The sequence below is a fragment of the Nycticebus coucang genome, unplaced genomic scaffold (assembly GCF_027406575.1).
Source record: "Nycticebus coucang isolate mNycCou1 unplaced genomic scaffold, mNycCou1.pri scaffold_49, whole genome shotgun sequence".
Taxonomy (NCBI): Eukaryota; Metazoa; Chordata; class Mammalia; order Primates; family Lorisidae; genus Nycticebus; species Nycticebus coucang.
In genome coordinates this window covers 968,743-988,442 of record NW_026515580.1, presented here as the reverse complement: position 1 = coordinate 988,442, position 19,700 = coordinate 968,743, and the positions used below count along the sequence as shown (strand labels likewise).

The following is a 19,700-nucleotide window of genomic DNA, read 5'->3' as shown; positions in this document are numbered from 1 at the left end:
TTTGATAAATTAATTCAGTAAAATTTCAGGATGCAAAATCAACATACAGAAATAAGTGGTGTTTCTATATACCCAGCTAATAATAAAATCAAGAAGGCAAACCATTTACAATAGTGACAAAACTAAAATATATGGAACTACAAAGGAGGTGATATATCTCTGAAAGGAAAACTACAAAATACTGATAAAAAAATTGTAGATAACACAACCAAATGGAAAAACATCTCAAGCTCATTAATTGGAAGAATTAATGTTATTAAAGTAATCAATGCAATCCCTGCCAAGACACCATTGTAATTTTTTGCAGAATTAGAAAAAAATGGTAAAGTTCACAATATCTGAAACAATCCCCAGCAAAAATGGCAAAGCTGGAGACATCTTATTATCTGACTTCAAATTATACTACAGGGCTATAGTAATGAAAACAGCATGGCACTTATATAAAAATGAACACAGATCAGTAGGACAGGGAAAGAAGCCCAAAACAAAGCCACATATAACCAACTAACCTTTCACAAAGTTGACAAGAACATACAATGGTGAAAAGACACCCTTTTTAATAAATCATGCTGGTAATTAGCTTGTCCTATGCATAAAAATGTAACAGGGCCCCTATCTCTCACCATCTAAAAAATCTACTCAAGGTAGATTACAGACTTGGATGTAACACCTGAAACTATAAAAAATATTAGAAGATAACCAATAATAAACTCTTCTGGACACTGGTCTAGGGAAAGAATTCTTAACTATGACTTCAAAAGCAGAAGCAAATGAGACTTAATTAAACTTTCAACAATAGAAAAATGAGGCTTAATTAAACTAAAAAGCTTCTGCAAAGCAAAAGAAGTAACCAACAATGGAGTGAATAAATAACTCACAAAATGGGGGAAAATCTTTGCGAACTATATATCCAACAGGGCACTAATACGCAGAATTTACAAGGAGCTCAAACAACTCAGACATAACAACCACCGAAAACCCAAATAATCCCATTACATTTGGGCTAGGAATATGAATATAAATTCTTCAAAAGAAGACAAAAACACATATAAGAATGTCCAGCATCTCTACTCATCAGAGAGATACAAATTAAAACCACAGTGAGATATTTTATACCAATCAGAAGGGGTACTATTAAAAAAGATTAGAAAAAATAACAAATGATGAGGATGCAAAGAAAAGAAAACTCTTATACCCTCTTGTTGAGAATATAAACTAGGACAACTTCCATGGAAAACAGTAGGGATATTTATCAAAGAACTGAAATTAAAAGTACCCTGATTGCCATACAGTCCAGCCATCCTGCTACCAGTTAAGTACTCAAGGGAGAAAAAATAATCTTATCAGAAAGATACCTGTGCTTGTACTTTTATCACAGCATTACTCACAATGGCAAAGATAAGTAATCAACCTAAGAGTTCATCAACAGAAGACAGGGTAAATAAAATGCAGTGGAATACAGGCAGTCCCCAAGTTGCAAACATCTGACTGATGTATGACTCAACAATTAGGAAGAGAGGCCATTACAGGTGATAGGAAAATATACACATTCCCACTGATATACAAATTCAATTTAAGAACAAACCTATAGTATCTATCTCATTTCTAACCAGGGACTGCCTGTACTATTCTGCTATAAAAATAACCATGAGATAGTATATTTTGCTGCAATGTGGGTGGAATCTGAGAATGCTATCTTAAGTGAAACAACTGAGACATGGAAAGATAAATATGACATGTTCTTGATTAGGACTGGGAATTAAATATTGTTTATGCATGGAAATAGAGTGTGAAATGATGGACAGGGAGACTCACAGGAGGGCTAGGTGGGAGGGGTTGTGTGATAGGAAGTTGCCTGGCGAGCACATTGTGTGTGGCTACCCTGCAGATACACTGAAGGCCCCCAACTTACTACAGAGAAGTATAGCAATGTAGAAAAATTACATTGTTATCAAAATATAAAAAATGGTGAAACCCTTCGTTAGTCTAGTTACACAGTGCCCGTCCAGTCTTGGGAGCCACTGTCTTCATTAAGCCACCAGCCCATCCTGATCCACCCCATACACACACTCTTATTTATTTATTTATTTATTTATTTTTTGAGACAGAGTCTCACTATATTGCCCCTAGTAAGTGCTGTTATGTCACAGCTCACAGCAAACACAAACTCTTTGGCTTAAGTGATTCTCTTGCCTCAGCCTCCCAAATAGCTGGGACTACAGGCACCCACCACACCGACTGGCTATTTTTTAGAGACCAGGTCTTGCTCTTGCTCAGGTTGGTCTGGAACCTGTGAGCTCAGGCCATCCACCTGCCTCAGCCTCCCATGTGCTGGGATTACAGGCTTGAGCCCCATACCCACACTCTCATGGATAATCACCTAGCACACAGTAGACCCTGAAGACCTAGATTGTGACTGATGCAGAGGCTTTCCCATTATGTCACGTAATTCAGCCTCTGCTGCTCCTCATCTGTACTGTCCTATGTCAGCGTTCTCCCAGGGCTATTGTGTTGTATGGAGACCTCGTCAATATTTGTACAAATGTCCAACTCTGCTCATCTGTCCTTTCAAATGCTCCTTTCCACCGGAGCCCACACTATCTGTACTATGAGAGGCACATTCTCCAAGCCCTCTGAATGATGGAGACAGATCCCACTCAGGCTGATAAGAGAGCTCAGTGGACAAGTGGATGTCACAGAGGGGACAGCATTGTCCAGTCTTATCCCTGAACTGTGCCCAGATATGCAGTTGGTGCTGTGTCCCTCATTTCAGGCTGTCTTCCCACTGAGGTGGGTGTTTTATGGCCATCCTGCAGACCTTGGCAGTGACACATACAGCAATTCAGTAACATGTCTAGTATGCGTGTGTCATGTTTGTAAGAGCCGTGTTTGCAATTCAGATTTTTTAAAACTAAGAAAACAAAAAAAAATTTAAAAAAATATTTCTGTTATTATTTCCTTTCTTGATGGAAGAGTCTTGGAGAAAGGAGTGATAGGAGGAACAGGAATCAGGGAAAGAATCAAAAGACAAGAATTCTGGAAGGGAGTGTTGATGATGCTCACAGCAGCTGAGTCTGGGCCAAACACCATGACGAGATTATTCTGTGACCTTGTTTAATCTCCCACAACCCTACGACATAAGCAATGTCCTGATCCATCTTCGACAGGCTGAGGACCCCAAGATGGAGAAATTATTGGACCTACGAGGTGAATTAGGGTCATCTAGGACACAGGGCTTCTGGGGCCCAGTGTTCCTGCAGACTTACGAGTGGCTGCACCCTGAGGATGTTCCAGCCCAGAACAGAGCAATGTCCATGAGGCTGTGCATATGCGGCTCTGAGAGCTCACCAAGTTCAGAGGCAGGTGCAGGAACAGAGCATAGCCCCGGGATGTTCCGGCCCAGAACTGAACAATGTCCATGAGGCTGTGCATATGTGGTTCTGAGAGCCCACCCAGTGCTGGGGCAGAGGGAGGAGCCGGTCAGAGACCTCGGAGGTTTTTGTCTCATTGCACCACAAAGGTCTTTGGGTTGCCGTGATATGTTTTACAGTAATTCTCGGCCTCTTCCTTGGACTAGAACACAGAGATGAGCCAAAGTCCTGCATCAGCTGATGTCTGGTTGGATCCAGACAGTTAACCAGGAACCCTAGAGCTGGGGCACTTGTCTGATTAAGGTGAAATGTCAGGAGATACTGGGCTCTCTGGTTTCTGATGCCAATGTATCCAGAAGTCATTGACACTGAAGCCACTGCTCAGTGTGCAGATGACTCTCACAGACCCTCCCACAGATTCAGATAGAGAGGGTGGCCGAGTCAGCCCAGCGGGAGAGGGAACCTGCAAACACAGGCTCTCATGGGACAGGGACGAGTTACTGTATGTGGCATTCGGAGCCAGAGGGGCTGACAAGATTGGGGAGTTTCTCTGGGCCTTGGAGGCCTGATCTTACCTGGCCAGTGAGAAAGGAGCATGACTAGAAGTGTCCAGGACAAGGTGGACACAGCCCTTCTTTGGCTCTTGAGCGGGGAGTGGGATGCCCTGAGCATCTTTTATCTCCTTATCTCCTTCCATGGCCTCAGGTGGGAGAGGATGTTCATGCAAATCACTTCCCCCTCCAAGAGGTCTTTACTCTTCCATCAGCACCAGCTGAAGCCTGAGCTGTGTTCTTTAGACAAATGAGGCTGATGGGTGAGACACACACTGCGGCTCATGGGAGCATCTGTGAGGAAGCTGGGGCCTTCCCCAGACCTGTAAGCAGGAGTCCCCATCAACAAGCATCTTGAACTTCTAGTACCGTACATGGAAAATCCTTACAAGACACAAATCTGAGGTCCCAGAGGCCTCACATTATGCAGAATGAGCCCATTAGGTGAACAAGAAAATGAGAAATGTATCCTGCCACCACAGTTTGCTTTCCTGATGGGTGGAATCTTTGGGAGCCTTTTTAGCTCATGCCTAGATATTTCCTTTATACCTTTCATTACCATGACTGTTTGGTTTTCAAAACTAAGTGCTCATAAGAATTACACACTGCAGGTCAGATATAGTGGCTTATGCCTGTAATGCTAGCACTCTGGGAGGCTGAGGAGGGAGGATCACTTGAGCTCAGGAGTTCAAGAAGAGCCTAAGCAAGAGTGAGACCCTATCTTATTCTTAGCTCAGTGTTCTGGAGGGCTCCCATAGTCCCAGATAATCAGGAGGCTGAGGCAGGAGGATCATTTGAATCCAGGAGATTGAGGGTGCTGTGAGTTAGGCTGATGCCATGGCAATCTAGCCCAGTAAACAGAGTGAGATTCTTTGTGAAAAGAAAAAAAATACACAACATACTTTTTTGTTGTTGTTGTTGTTTTTGATTGTTCATTTGTTTTTGTTTGTCTTTTCCCAAATTCACTATGGCTCACACAGTAAAAGAGGACTTTCTCTAGGATATTTTTACAAAATGTTTTGCCTTTACCACGGACTCACTTCAAATTGCAAAGGGAAAATATCTCTCTTCTATGACTGATGGGATGGAATGGCCTACACAGTCAGGGGCGTCAGCACAGACAGAAGTCAGCACAGAAACCTGTGTGTGTAACACCACAGGGAGAGAGCAGCCATCTGTGTGTGTGTGGGGGAGAGGGGGTCACTGTCCTGCTCCCTGGGCTCCACAGCGAGTGGGGAACGAATAAAAGGGTGCTGCTCTTTGGAACAGCATGAAGGTGCCTGGAATGACAACCACAGTAGCTGAGGAATTTACTCGTGAGCCTCATCTCTGAAAGGCGCAGCCCTGGTGAGCACTGTGCCCACTACGGCTCATGATGACAATGTCACATGTGATGCATCATTTGGTCTTCACCACACATGGGAGGGTACCTGTCATTCATACAGGAATGGAGTGAAGTGAGGCTCTCCAATTACAGATTACAGACTGCCCTCTGAATCACCCTCTCCCCAGGACAGCGAGGACCACCTGCTGGCTCTCTGAGGATGCTCATGGGAAAAGTGGACACTTGGCTTCCTGCAGAGGACAGGATCACACTACTGGCTCAGCCCTCATGGGAGATGACTGGACCCCATCCAGGATGGGGGAGCTAGCTGGGGACAGTGGATGATGAGTTACCTCTGGGGTCTGTCAGGGAAAGAGGGAACACACAAGAACTTGTCAGCACAATCACAAGTCTATTCTGATAAACTCCCAAATATCAAAGCCTGTTTCTTTTTGCTAAAGAGTTCTTCCCTCATTTTATCTAATACCTCACACATTTTACTGTATCAAGGAGAAGGAACATAGACATGCCTTCAACACTTGGCTTGGAAATCTCAGCTAAATATTGAAGTTTATTATTCTCAAGTTCAGCTTTCACCACAAGTGCAGAACACAACCCAGCTGAGATTTCTTCACAGCACAGCAAAGGTGCCCTGTCCTCCAGTTTCCAGGACATTTCCTCCTTTCCTTCTGAGTCTTCACCAGCATGGTCATCAGCACCCACATTTCTACAGATGGCATGTTGGAAGCAATCTAGTCCTTTGCTAACATGCTCTTCAAAATTCCTCCAGGCTCTATCTTTTATCTAATTCCAAAATTATTTCCACATTTGTAGATGTTTGGTATAAAAGCATCTTTCTTCCAAGCAACAAATATGTATCTGTTTCCATTGTTACTGTGTGACTTACCACAAACCGAGATACTCAGGGAGATGTGTACCCATGTGTCTAATAGAATACACTATATGTAGTGAAAAATGGAGCAGTGGATGGGGGAGCTGCAGGGGAGCCCCTGAGACAGAGCTGTTGTGGACATAATGGTGAGTGTTGGTTGCTTCAGTGAAGACCGTCCACTGTATCCTCTATGGATTTGAGAATATACTGATGTTTTCAGTAAAGAAAGAAAAAAAAAGAGAGAGAGAAAAGAAAGGAAGGGATGGTAAGGGAAGGAAATGAAGGGAGAGGAAAGGAAGGGAAGGGAGAAGAAAAGGAAAGAGAAAAATAGAAGAGAAAAATTTAGACTTTTTATTCGTCTGTTTCAGACAAATTTCACAGAATAAAGGATGAACTTAGGCCAGCTGTCACTCAAGGAGGACAGTGTAGATCAGCTATGGCCTGGTAGCTATAGAGAGAAAGAAAAAAGAGAGAAACAAGAAGGGACCAATCTGAGCAATGTTTAAGATTTTCTTCTCCAGCTCCAGTTATCAACTAGATGTGTAGTGTGACTAACAAAGAAGAATAAGTAAATATTCAGAGGTTTCCAATTATGTTTACTTTCACTGAGAAAAGGGCAATGCCATAAAAGCAGATAATACATATTAGACAAGGTACATGATTGGGAGGATAAGATAATGCTTGATAATTGCAAATGAGTATGGTTCCTGTTTTAGCAAAAACATGTGTTGTTCATTCAAAGCATGTTATGATAACTAACAGTAAGCAAGTGTGATAGATACCTATCTTTTAGAATCTCCATTTCTGGGCTATAGTATCCTTATCCTTTTTTTATATCCAAAATTTCATGGGAATGGCATCCTACCATTTCAAGAATGGCATCCTACCACTTCTTGCTTCGCTGAATGGAAGGTCAGCACTGTGCTGTTGTCATCAAACACATCCACAATGATTTCTTTGAAGATATAGTTGATTTTACCACAGAGGTAAACTGTATTTATCCCCTTTACATGCTACTTTTTAATCTTGAATTTTCTTAAATAATAGGTATTCTCTAGTTTTGATAATACGAGGGAGTATATAATTCATGATTTACAATGATTTGGATTTTAGCGTCCTATTAAGCTTAAAAACACCTGTACAACTTCCATCCAGACAGGGCATCAAAAGCAAGAAATAAGTTCCTTGTATGCCCTGGACTATACTTGCCATTGGTGACTAATGAACATCAAAATATTTATTTTTCAATCTCCAAAGCCACAACTTCTTGTCATTTTTGTTTCCATCTTCACAAATGAATTTCAATTCTTGGTGATACAACTTCCAGAATTCTGTGGACAAGACTTGGTGCTGTCACTGCTTTTAATGTGAGGACAGATCTGAAATATGTGTAGGAGGCACCCGGCAGTGAACTCTAAGCAGGAGAACCAGGAGTCTCTGGGGACTGATGAGTCTTCTCCTTCCTTCCCATGAAGAGGGTCCCTGGGGAAGGACGACAGGTCAGCTCCCATGCTGACTGGACATGATCCCTTCCCTGACCTCTGGTTGATGCTAAACTTCAGGTCCACATAGGTAAGCAGAAGAAATTCCTCTCCAATCTTTTCACTTCTGTGTTTGTGTTGGTTTGAGTAAAAATGTCCGTTTTTTATTAAGTCATATAGACATAGATCATGTCTACATTAATGCATTTATGGGGAACAATGTGCTGATTTTATTCTTTATACTTATTTAATGGAAAAGTGGGAGAAAATTTCCGAGTGGAGAGTTTTGTTTTTATGAGAGCAATGTAGGTGCCTTTCAGTTTCAGCAAAGACACAGACCAGCGCCTGTGGAGTGTTTGTCCCCTTCTCCATGTGTCTGTGCTACTATGGGAATCATCACTGTTCCTGGACTGACAGTGATACTCAGCCCATCCTCAGGCTGCAGCCCATAAATGCGCAGAATCCCTGCCATGATCAAGGTATCTTTGAATCCAGAGAAGAAGTTGGGGACCCCAGAGCCGTGGTGCTTATCTGAGTCTGAGTAGTAGCTCAGGAGATGCCAGGAGGGCTCCCTGTCTTCTGCTGGTATAAACGTACCTAGAAATCACTTGCATGGAAGCCACTGCCCAGAGTGCAAGTGAGTCTGGGTGATGCTCCCAGGGATGCATAGAGGGAGGGCGGCTAAGTCAGCACAGGCTGGAAGAGGGAATCTGCAAACACAGACACTTGTGGGTGCTAGGGCAGGGACTAGGGCTAGCCTGCTAGGGTTCTGAACCGGGGGGTGGTCTGCTAGGGGAGCTGATCCTAGACTTTGAAGCCTGTAGTAACTTGTGCAGTAAATTAAGAGTAGGAGGAGAAGAGGAATTGTGTCCTACAGCTGTGTGGAAAGCTTTGCTCAGGCCATAAATCACAGTGGTTTTGCCTGTCCCAGGCTGTCTTATCCATTCTCAAAGGTCTCACACAGGAGGCCTTGTTTATGCAAATGTGTTGTTCCCACAGTACATGGCCTGGGCGGGTTGTGGACAGTTAATTGCCTGATCTGCAGAGCCTGCAAAGAAGCAGGTGCTGGGACCACATACAGAGAGGACACGGCTGCTAACTCCACATCAGTGAGCACTGTGTTCCCCTTTCTAGGGCCCAGAAATTATCCTAAGGTGCCCCCTGGTGACCACATGTAAAACGTCACTCTCCTCTTAGTCCCGAGTCTGTGCTGTTCTGGCTTTTCACTGGGATTCCACACATCCTGACTGAGAGGTCTGTGTGCCAAATACTTGGCTCAGATCAGTTTTCCTAAACTCTGTAATTTTTCTGGAGTTTGTGATTTCAAAGAAAATACCTTAGGGTCTGAGAAATAAATAGTACATTGAATATTTAAAAATCCTGTAACACAGTAAGGTGTCTTTAACACTGTCACCCACTACTCGGGGAAATTTGGGGAACCTACTCAGAGTGGACAACCTTTAATTTTGTTCTTGGGAAAATTTGGGAGTAGAGCTCCCAGGAAAGAAATAGAAATTTTAGGCCTTTTAAGAAGAAAAAGAGGTAACACGTCTCAGAGCAGAAAAGGTCACAGCAGCTCCCAGGAGGGCAGCTGTGAGGGGACATTGCAGGTGAGGAGTGACGAGGAGAGGGGTGACCCTGCCAGGATGTGACAATAATGAGAGTTCAAAGAAAGGAACCAATGGGGGAAATCAAAATGAGAGGATGATTTTGAAAAATCATCCAGGTTGCCTTAGGAGGCAACCTGTAGTGGATTTCCAAGCTAGAAATCAGAAGAATGAAAGTGAAGATGTGAACCAGGTGCTAAGAAAGGAGATTTGGATGTACACGTTCTTCTCTGGTGAAGTCAGAAATACCCACCTGCCATTGTTTAACTCAAACATTTTCAGATTTGGCTTTACATGTTTGGGGTTGAGAATAATTGCCTTCTCAAGTCTGCCATTCTCCTTTTCTTGACTGTCTTTCATGCCTTCTTCCTCTGACTGGAGGTGGGGACCCACAATTCTCTCTAAGGTTCTCTCAAGAATAGTATGCCTCAAAATGCCACCTATGGGAATTAACCCATACTTGTAATCAGCTTTTCAACCTCTTAAGCTACAGCCATCAGTTCACTAGAATTATATTCTCTTCCATGTTTCACAGGTAACACCTTAATGAAATATTTGTCAATGAATAAAATGGAAAACCATCCCTGCAACCTCCTTAAACAATTTTTTCAATGTCTCCTGTTTGGCACCAAAACCAATTTTATATATTTCATTAATAGTTCATTATTATTGTGACTGTGGATCCCCGTCTCCCACACATACTTTCAGTTTTAATTCCTATAGTACTCAGAATAGGATAGGACAGGGTAGGTTACAGTAATATTTTATTATAACTCAGTGCCATACAAAAGTAAAAGCTTATTTCTCATGTATATACCATTTCTAACCCTAATTGGCTGTGCTTGTAGTCCATTTGATTTTCATCCAGGATGCAGGCTGGCAGAAAAAATTCTATGGGGTGCACTGAACACATTAGTTTTACATCTGCTGCTAAGAAATAACACATCTCACTCTGTTCATTTCACTGGAGAAAGCTAGTTATATAGAACCAGGCCTCATTTCAGTAGGATTGAAATGTTCAATATATTCCCCACAGACAGAGTGTTGGAAATTGTGGAAACGGTTGGAATTTTATTAAGGTTTTAAACATCTCATTTTACAGGTAAGGGAACAGAGGTAATAAACTACTAAGTCATTTGTCTACATCAGAACTATCCATTAGAATAATCTACTGTGATGGAAATGTTCTCTACCAACTTGTCAAATATGATGACCACTAGGCAGAGATGGGCATTGGGCAGTTGAAATTTAACTAGTGTAACTGGAAGACAGGCTTTTAAATTTTTATTTAGTTTTAATTAACTTAAATTTAAATATGAATATCCACATGCTGTTAGTAGTGTCCATACTGTACAGTGGAGGTACAGGGCATATAAACAGGCAGAGCCAAAATCTGAGCACAGATGCTCTGGCAAAATAAAAGGACATTTGTTATCACTCAGTAACGTGGCTGCTTGTGCCTGTTGTCTCATTCCCATCTTGAAATGTAAATTCTGAGAGGGTAGGACCTTGTCATATGTTTCTTCATATTTGTAAATCATGCTTGAAACCATACTTCCTGGGAGAATAAATGACAGTGGATTTATTCTCCAGCTCAGTATGGTTCAACTTATGATTTTTTGACTTTTGTGAGAATAATAGGAAAGAAAATTTAGATTTAGGGTAATTTTAACTTCCAATGTGTTTATTGGAGCACAATCCCATCATAAGTTGAGTGACACCTGTATTAGATTTTCATGTGCTTGTGAAAAGTTTAGAAATGTTAATTACACACCTAGTCTGGTTAAAAGTAATTCACTCCATGCTGGTTGTGAGGACGTTCTGTGTGACTATCAGGTTTTCTGATCTCACGGGTGCTTGGAATATTATTCCCCCACCAAAATGATCATTTGATTTATGCGTAATTGTTTCATTTAACACATGCAGAAGCAAAAGCACAGAGAGAGGATACGTCTAGCCTCACATACAGCTGAATGGCATACAGAGGATTCAAACCAAGGCTTCCCAATAGCTAAGAATATGCGCTTTTAACCCATTAGCTCTCAAACATGAAAAACATTATGCCCATTGAATGCTTAAAAACAAATGGAGATTTTGTTTGTTTGTTTGTTTGTCACTACTTGGGCATTAGGTTGCTACTGACATCTGATACGTGAGGACCAGGATGCTTCTCAACATCTCAGAATGCACAAAATAGCCCTAACCACAAGGAATAACACAGTCCACACTGGTAACAGTGCCAAGGCTCAAAAACCCTATTTTAAACCACATCCCTTCCATGAAATGATATCAAAGAAATTAGAAGATAATTTCTCAAGACATGGAAATTTGTGTTGGGGGGATGGGAAGGACGCTTGAGCAGAAAATCGCAGCTCTATCCTTAAAGCAGGAGACACGGAAGTGCAGCACATCGTGGTGGGTACAGGCTGAGGGCAGACCCAGGGTGTGGCAGCTCTGGGGAGTTTTTGTCTCACTTCCTCATGAGTCTAGAGCACTGTGTGATAACAGTTATCATAACTAGACAGACAGTAATAGTTGGCCTCGTCCTCAGTCTGCAGATCAGAGATGGTCAGGGAGGCAGAGTTGGAGGAGCTGTGGATGGAGCCTGAGAACCGAGCTGGAACCCCAGAGGGTCTTTGGTTATCTCTATAGATCACAGTGGTGAGGGCACCGCCCAGGAGCTGCTGGTACCAGTTCACATAATTGTCCCCAATGTTGCCGCTGCTGCGGGTGCAGGAGATGGTGAACTTCTGCCCTGGAGACCCTGACACAGACTGAGGCTGAGTGAACACAACGTGGGTCCAAGACCCTGCGAAGAAAGAGCAGCACACAGATCAGTGAGGGCTGTCCCCACATTGTTTCCAAGGAGGAGGGTGAGGCTGTCATCCCAGATGGCCCCCCTCCCTGCATTCCCTGCAGGGAGCCACCTGTGTAATGAGCAAACAGAGTGAAGAGGATTAGAGCCCAGGCCATGGTGGAGACAACCTGTCCTAGGCGTTGCTTCTGGAGCCTCGCAGAACTGAGTCCACCAATTCTTTCTTTCTTTTTTTTTTTTTTTTTTAGAGTTAGTCATTTGATAGATTTATTTATTTTTTATTAAATCTTAGCTGTGTACATTAATGAAATCACGAGGCACCATATACTGGTTTTATACACCTTTTGACACATTTTCATCACACTGGTTAACATAGCCTTCCTGGCATTTTCTTAGTTATTGTGTTAAGACATTTGTATTCTACATTTACTAAGTTTCACATGTATCCTTGTAAGATGCACCTTGTAAGGTGTAATCCCACCAATCACCCTCCCTCCACCCATCCTCCCCTGTCCCTCCCCTCCCTCTCCCCCTTCCCCCTATTCTTAGGTTATAACTGGGTTATAGCTTTCATATGAAAGCCATAAATTAGTTTCATAGTAGGGCTGAGTACATTGGATACTTTTTCTTCCATTGAGATAATTTACTAAGAGGAATATGTTCTAGCTCCATCCATGTAAACATGAAAGAGGTAAAGTCTCCATGTTTCTTTAAGGGTGCATAATATTTCATGGTGTACATATACCATAATTTATTAATCCATTCGTGGATTGATGGGCACTTAGGCTTTTTCCATGATTTAGCAATTATGAATTGGGCTGCAATAAACATTCTGGTACAAATATCTTTGTTATGATGTGATTTTTGGTCTTCTGGGTATATAGATAGCTAGTAAATTAATTATAGGATTGAATGGCAGATCTATTTTTAGATCTCTAAGTGTTCTCCAAACATCTTTCCAAAGGGAATGTATTAATTTGCATTCCCACCAGCAGTGTAGAAGTGTTCCCTTTTCTCCACATCCAGGCCAATATCTCTGGTCTTGGGATTTTATGATATGGGCTAATGTTACTGGAGTTAGATATCTCAAAGTAGTTTTGATTTGCATTTCTCTAATGATTAAGGATGATGAACATTTTTTCATATGTCTGTAGGCTGTGCACCTGTCTTCTTCAGAGAAGTTTTTCTCCAAGTCCCTTGCCCAGGGACTGTGATGGGATCACTCGTTCTTTTCTTGTTTATATGTTTGCGTTCTCTGTGGATTCTGGTTATTAAACCTTTGTCGGAGACTTAACCTGCAAATATCTTCTCCCATTCTGAGGGCTGTCTGCTTGCTTTGCTTACTGTGTTCTTGGCTGTGCAGAAGCTTTTTATTTTGATCAGGTCCCAGTATTGTATTTTTGAAGCTGCTTCAATTGCCCGGGGGGTCCTCCTCATAAAATACACACCCAGACCGATTTCTTCAAGAGTTTTACCTGCACTTTCTTCTAGTATTTTTTTTTTTTATTGTTGGGGATTCATTGAGGGTACAATAAGCCAGGTTACACTGATTGCAATTGTTAGGTAAAGTCCCTCTTGCAATCACGTCTTGGCCCCACCCCCTCCCTCCGTCCCTCTTTCTGCTTCCCCCTCCATAACCTTAATTGTCATTAATTGTCCTCATATCAAAATTGAGTACATAGGATTCATGCTTCTCCATTCTTGTGATGCTTTAGTAAGAATAATGTCTTCCACTTATATCCAGGTTAATACGAAGGATGTAAAGTCTCCATTTTTTTTAACGGCTGAATAGTATTCCATGGTATACATATACCACAGCTTGTTAATCCACTCCTGGGTTGGTGGGGATTTAGGCTGTTTCCACATTTTGGCGATTATAAATTGAGCTGCAATAAACAGTCTAGTACAAGTGTCCTTATGATAAAAGGATTTCTTTCCTTCTGGGTAGATGCCCAGTAATGGGATTGCAGGATCAAATGGGAGGTCTAGCTTGAGTGCTTTGAGGTTTCTCCGAACTTCCTTCCAAAACGATTATACTAGTTTGCAGTCCCACTAGCAGTGTAAAAGTGTTCCCTTCTCTCCACATCCACGCCAGCATCTGCAGTTTTGAGATTTTGAGATGTGGGCCATTCTCACTGGGGTTAGATGATATCTCAGGGTTGTTTTGATTTGCATTTCTCTAATATATAGAGATGATGAACATTTTTTCATGTGTTTGCTAGCCATTCGTCTGTCATCTTTAGAGAAAGTTCTATTCATGTCTCTTGCCCATTGATATAAGGGATTGTTGGCTTTTTTCATGTGGATTAATTTGAGTTCTCTATAGATCTTAGTTATCAAGCTTTTGTCTGATTGAAAATATGCAAATATCCTTTCCCATTGTGTAGGTTGTCTCTTTGCTTTGGTTATTGTCTCCTTAGCTGTACAGAAGCTTTTCAGTTTAATGAAGTCCCATTTGTTTATTTTTGTTGTTTTTGCAATTGCCATGGCAGTCTTCTTCATGAAGTCTTTCCCCATGCCAATATCTTCCAGTGTTTTTCCTATGCTTTCTTGGAGGATTTTTATTGTTTCATGCCTTAAATTTAAGTCCTTTATCCATCTTGAATCAATTTTTGTGAGTGGGGAAAGGTGTGGGTCCAGTTTCAGTCTTTACATGTAGACATCCAGTTATCCCAACACCATTTATTGAACAGGGAGTCTTTCCCCCAAGGTATGTTCTTGTTTGGTTTATTGAAGATTAGGTGGTTCTAAGATGTTAGTTTCATTTCTTGGTTTTCATTTCGATTCCAAGTGTCTATGTCTCTGTTTTTGTGCCAGTACCATGCTGTCTTGAGCACTATGGCTTTGTAGTACAGACTAAAATCTGGTATGCTGATGCCCCCAGCTTTTTTTTTGTTACTAAGAACTGCCTTAGCTATATGGGTTTTTTTCCGGTTCCATACAAAACGCAGAATCATTTTTTCCAAATCTTGAAAGTACGATGTTGGTATTTTGATAAGAATGGCATTGAATAGGTAGATTGCTTTGGGAAGTATAGACATTTTAACAATGTTGATTCTTCCCATCCATGAGCATGGTATGTTCTTCCATTTGTTAATATCCTCTGCTATTTCCTTTCTGAGGATTTCATAGTTTTCTTTATAGAGGTCCTTCATCTCCTTCGTTAGGTATATTCCTAGGTATCTCATTTTCTTTAAGACTATGGTGAAGGGAGTTGTGTCCTTAATTAGCTTCTCATCTTGACTGTTATTGGTGTATACAAAAGCTACTGACTTGTGGACATTGATTTTATATCCTGAAACATTACTGTATTTTTTGATGACTTCTAGGAGTCTTGTGGTTGAGTCTTTGGGGTTCTCTAAGTATAAGATCATGTTGTCAGCAAAGAGGGAGAGTTTGACCTCCTCTGCTCCCATTTGGATTCCCTTTATTTCCTTGTCTTGCCTAATTGTATTGGCTAGAACTTCCAGCACTACGTTGAATAGTAAAGGTGATAGCGGACAACCTTGTCTGGTTCCAGTTCTAAGAGGAAAAGCTTTCAGTTTTACTCCATTCAGTAAAATATTGGCTGTGGGTTTGTCATAGATAGCTTCAATCAGTTTTAGAAATGTGCCACCTATGCCTATACTCTTCAGTGTTCTAATTAGAAAAGGATGCTGGATTTTATCAAATGCTTTTTCTGCATCTATTGAGAGGATCATGTGATCTTTATTTTTGCCTCTGTTAATATGGTGGATTACGTTTATGGACTTGCGTATGTTAAACCAGCCTTGCATCCCTGGGATGAAGCCTACTTGGTCGTGATGAATGACTTTTTTGATGATAAGCTGTAATCTATTGGCTAGGATTTTGTTGAGGATTTTTGCATCTATGTTCATGAGTGAGATTGGTCTGAAATTCTCCTTTTTGTTTGGGTCTTTTCCTGGTTTTGGTATCAGGGTGATGTTTCCTTCATAGAATGTGTTGGGGAAGATTCCTTTTTCCTCAATTTTTTGGAATAATTTCTGCAGTACAGGAATAAGCTCTTCCTTGAAGGTTTGATAGAATTCCGGATTGAAGCCATCTGGACCAGGGCATTTTTTGGTTGGAAGCTTTTTTATTATTTCTTTGATCTCTGTGCTTGAAATTGGTCTGTTCAGGAGCTCTATTTCTTCCTGGCTAAGTCTAGGGAGAGAGTGTGATTCCAAATATTTATCCATTTTCTTCACATTGTCAAATTTCTGTGCATAGAGTTACTGGTAGTATTCAGAGATGATCTCTTGTATCTCTGTGGGATCAGTTGTTATTTCCCCTTTATCATTTCTGATTGAGGTTACTAGAGATTTTACTTTTCTATTCCTCATCAGTCTGGCCAATGGTTTATCTATTTTATTTATTTTTTTCAAAAAACCAACTCCTTGTTTCATTAATTTTCTGAATGATTCTTTTGTTTTCAATTTCATTGATCTCTGATTTGATTTTGGATATTTCGTTTCTTCTACCGTGTTTAGGCTTAGATTGTTCTTCTTTTTCCAATTCTATAAGATCTCTTGTGAAATTGTTGATGTGCTCTCTTTCTGATTTTTGAATGTAGGCATCTAAAGCGATGAATTTTACTCTCGAAACTGCTTTTGCAGTGTCCCACAGGTTTTGGTAGCTTGTGTCTTCATTGTTGTTATGCTCAAGGAAGTTAATGATTTCCTGTTTTATTTCTTCCTGCACCCATCTATTATTCAACAGAAGATTGTTTAATTTCCATGTCTTTGGGTGGGGTCGAACATTTTTATTAGAATTGAGTTCCACCTTTAGTGCCTTATGGTCTGAGAAGATACAAGGTAAAATGTCAATTCTTTTGATTCTGTTGATATTTGTTTTGTGTCCCAGGATATGATCAATTTTGGAGAATGTTCCATGGGGTGATGAGAAGATGTATATTCTTTATCTTTTGGGTGGAGTGTTCTATATGCGTCTATCAAGCACAGTTGTTCTAGGGTCTCATTTAAATCTCTTATATCTTTGTTTAATTTCTTTGTTTAGAGGATCTGTCCAGCTCTGTAAGAGGAGTGTTAAAAACCCCAGTTATTATGGTATTATCAGCTATCATATTGCTCAGACTGTGTAAGGTCTGTTTCAAGAATCGGGGAGCATTCAAATTGGGTGCATAAATATTTAGAATTGAAATGTCTTCTTGTTGTATTTTTCCCCTGACCAATACAAAGTGACCAGCTTTGTCTTTTTTGACTTTAGTTGCTTTAATTCCACATGTATCTGAAAATAAGATTGCAACTCCTCTTTTCTTCTGAATTCCATTTGCCTGAAAAATTGTCTTCCACCCCTTGACTCGGAGCTTTAATTTGTGTTTTGAAGCCAGGTGTGTTTCTTGCAGACAGCAAGTGGATGGCTTGTGTTTTTTAATCCAGTCAGCCAATCTTTGTCTCTTCAGTGGGGAATTCAAGCCATTAACATTTATTGAGATAATTGATAAGTGTGGTAGTATTCTATTCGTCTTATTTTGTGAGAGTCCATTGCTTCGTTTTATCTTTTGCATCATTGTGGAGGTTAGGTTCTGTCCTTTAATTTCTGAGTTCTTACTTTGCTGCTGATCCATTGTGGTGGTCAGTGTGCAGAACAGGTTGAAGTATTTCCTGTAGAGCTGGTCTTGTTGTGGCAAATTTCCTCAATGTTTTTATATCCGTAAATGATTCGATTTCTCCGTCAATTTTGAAGCTTAGCTTAGCAGGGTACAGAATTCTGGGCTGGAAATTGTTCTGTTTAAGTAGATTAAAGGTAGATGACCATTGTCTTCTTGCTTGGAAAGTTTCATTAGAGAAGTCTGCGGTCACTCTGATGGATTTGCCCCTGTAGGTCAACTGGCGCTTACTCCTGGCAGCTTGCAGAATCTTTTCTTTTGTCTTGTCTTTGGACAGGTTCATCACAATGTGTCTTGGAGAAGCTTGTTTAGAGTTGAGGCGACCTGGGGTCCGATATCCCTCTGAAAGCAGTGTGTCAGAATCTTTGGTGATATGATCTGGGAAATTTTCTTTTATAATATTCTCTAGTATGGCTTCCATTCCTTTGGGGCATTCTTCTTCCCCTTATGGAATTCCTATAACTCGTATGTTGGAACGCTTCATAAAGTCCCATAATTGTGATAGTGAACGTTCTGCTTTCTCTCTCTTCTTTTCTGCCTCTTATACTATCTGAGTTATCTCAAGAACTTTGTCTTCTACCTCTGAAATTCTTTCTTCTGCATGGTCTAACCTGTTGCTGATACTTTCCATTGCATCTTTAAGTTCCCTAATTGACTGTTTCAGTTCCTTTAGCTCTGCTATATCCTTTCTATATTCTTCATATCGTTCATCTCTTATTTGATTCTGTTTTTGGATTTCCTTTTGGTTATTTTCCACTTTATTAGCATTTTCCTTCATTGTTTCCATCATTTCTTTCATTGTTTTCAATATGTGTATTCTAAATTCCCTTTCTGTCATTCCTAACATTTCTTCATAGGTGGAATCCTCTGCAGTAGCTACCTCATGGTCCCTTGGCGGGGTTGTTCTGGACTGGTTCTTCATGTTGCCTGGAGTTTTCTGCTGATTCTTCTTCATGAGTGGTTTCTTTTATCTGTTTCCTTGCCCTAATTTTCCTTTCCCTTCCTCTTGCTCTTTAACTTCTCGTGCCTGTGGAAGTTGCGGGTGGGTTTAGACGGATTGAACACATGCGACCACTTGTCAGTTTTCCACTGGTTTAGTCCTCCTCTTGGGGTCCAGAAGTCTCTCGCTGACTCCCTGCATCCACGCAGGGGTGATGATAGGGAGATCCCACCAGCCAGTGATGCCTGGAGTTCTATCTCCCCAGACTCACGGTGCCCAGATGCAAGAAAGCTGTTACTCGGTTGCCATCTTGCTCCGCCTCCGAGTCCACCAATTCTTATATGTCACCCTGATCCTCAGAGTGGGAGATCTCCATGCAAATCTATCTTCCCCTTCCTGGAGGCTGCATAAGCTCCTCCTTCAAACTTTCAACCTTAGCCTTGGCTGCAGTTGGGGAGAGACTGTAGGAGTGTGCATGTTGGGGGCGGGGGAGGATGTTCACTCCCTGGAAGGCGCGGGAGCACCAGCTGGGATTGGGTAAACAGCCCAGGCCCTGGGGAGCTCCAAGCAAGTGCCTAGAGTACAGTGCCCTCTGGTGGTCCGAGAAGACAAGTCAGCCCTGGGTAAGCGCTTGCTCAGGGCTCCTTAGCTTTCCCAACTCTCACCCCTCGCAGTTCAACCACGGGTACAGGGTGCCGCCTGTGGCTGAAGGAGCAGGGCGCCGGCCTCATATGCCAGGGGTGGTGGGTTTGAGTCCAGCCCTGGCTAAAACTGCAAAAATAAAAAGGAAAAAACAAACCTACATTTCTCGTGTTCAGGGATCTCTGTGCATCTTCCTGTGTTCACTGTACATCTAACCTTCAAATATCTCCATATTTTCTAAGGTACACTATTCAGGTTCAGATGTTTTGAGTCACTCTGTGTTACGACACGTAACAAATATCTTTTTTGTTTATTTTTTATTTATTTATTTCTGACAGAGTCTCACTATGTCTCCTTGGGTAAAGTACCATGACGTCATAGCTCATAGCAACCTCAGACCCCTGAGCTGGAGCCATCCCCTTTTTTATTCTTTTACAAAATGAAAATA

The 19,700-nt window shown here is 41.4% G+C and overlaps 1 gene segment (V, D, J or C); it reads right to left on the bottom strand.

The window, feature by feature from the left end:
* Positions 1–11,261: 11,261 nt before the first annotated feature.
* On the bottom strand, positions 11,262–12,221 carry LOC128579372 (immunoglobulin lambda variable 6-57-like). The segment is given in 2 exon segments: positions 11,262–12,035; positions 12,154–12,221. Coding segments are annotated over 2 exon segments (369 nt in total).
* Positions 12,222–19,700: the final 7,479 nt, after the last annotated feature.